The 751-nt window shown below is 48.6% G+C and overlaps 1 protein-coding gene across 1 annotated transcript in view; it reads right to left on the bottom strand.

Annotated features, from left to right (window-relative positions):
- Nucleotides 1–8: 8 nt before the first annotated feature.
- CSUI_006502 (uncharacterized protein) overlaps nucleotides 9–751 on the bottom strand; it is a 2,764-nt gene continuing 2,021 nt past the window's right edge. Inside the window, exon 1 of the mRNA XM_068066658.1 lies at nucleotides 9–751. This exon is cut by the window's right edge and continues 2,021 nt beyond it. Coding sequence (XP_067921361.1) covers nucleotides 689–751 — 63 coding nt within the window. The 3' untranslated portion in view covers nucleotides 9–688.

The following is a 751-nucleotide window of genomic DNA, read 5'->3' as shown; positions in this document are numbered from 1 at the left end:
TTCTTCTTCTCCCTCTCCTTCCCGATGGCGATGCCGCCCTGTTGTGGAACTTCTCTTCTTCGTTTCTCCATGAGATTTATCCCGCAACGGCTGCCCCCCAGACGACGAACGTGAGGAGGATTGAGAAGGACAAGAAGAATGAGAAAGCGGGGGACGGCCTTCTCTTTTCTTCTTTCTTTTGCCTCTTCTCGAAGAAAAGGGCGATGGAGATGAAGGAGCTCGCACTCTTTGCTTATTAGAATGACTATCTTCTCCACTTGATAACGACCGTTTCTCACCAGAGAGAGGGAAGCTCCCTTTGACGTTGTCTTTCTCTTCTTCTTCTTGTTCACTCTCCCCAGATGAAGAAGATGATGATGATAGCGAGGACCTACCGCTAGATCTTGGAGAAGGAGAAGGATACCCACTGATCTCTTGAGACGTCGTCTGGCTTCTCTTCTCCTGATTGGTTGGTCTCTCTGGTCCTCTTGTGTTCCTATGTCGTTCTCTATCTTCATGACCTCTTCTATCATCTCTATCTTCCTCCTCGGAAGATGAAGAAGGTCGAGAGGATGCCGATGCTTGTTCTCCTTCTCTATCTTCTGAGAAGTTCTTCTTTCCTGCGTTGTCCCTCCTTCTTCTCCCCCTCATTTCTTCATCCTCGTCTTCCTCTTCGACATGATGCGAAGTTGACTGGCACTGAAAGAGACTATAAAGACGCTGAGCTTGTTGAAGCTTGATATAAGATGCTTGCCATCCCCCCCCCCCTCCA

The sequence above is a fragment of the Cystoisospora suis genome, assembly GCF_002600585.1.
Source record: "Cystoisospora suis strain Wien I chromosome Unknown contig_3304, whole genome shotgun sequence".
NCBI classification, from domain to species: domain Eukaryota; phylum Apicomplexa; class Conoidasida; order Eucoccidiorida; family Sarcocystidae; genus Cystoisospora; species Cystoisospora suis.
The sequence above is the reverse complement of the archived record's forward strand: the minus strand, read 5'-3'. Positions and strand labels throughout refer to the sequence as shown.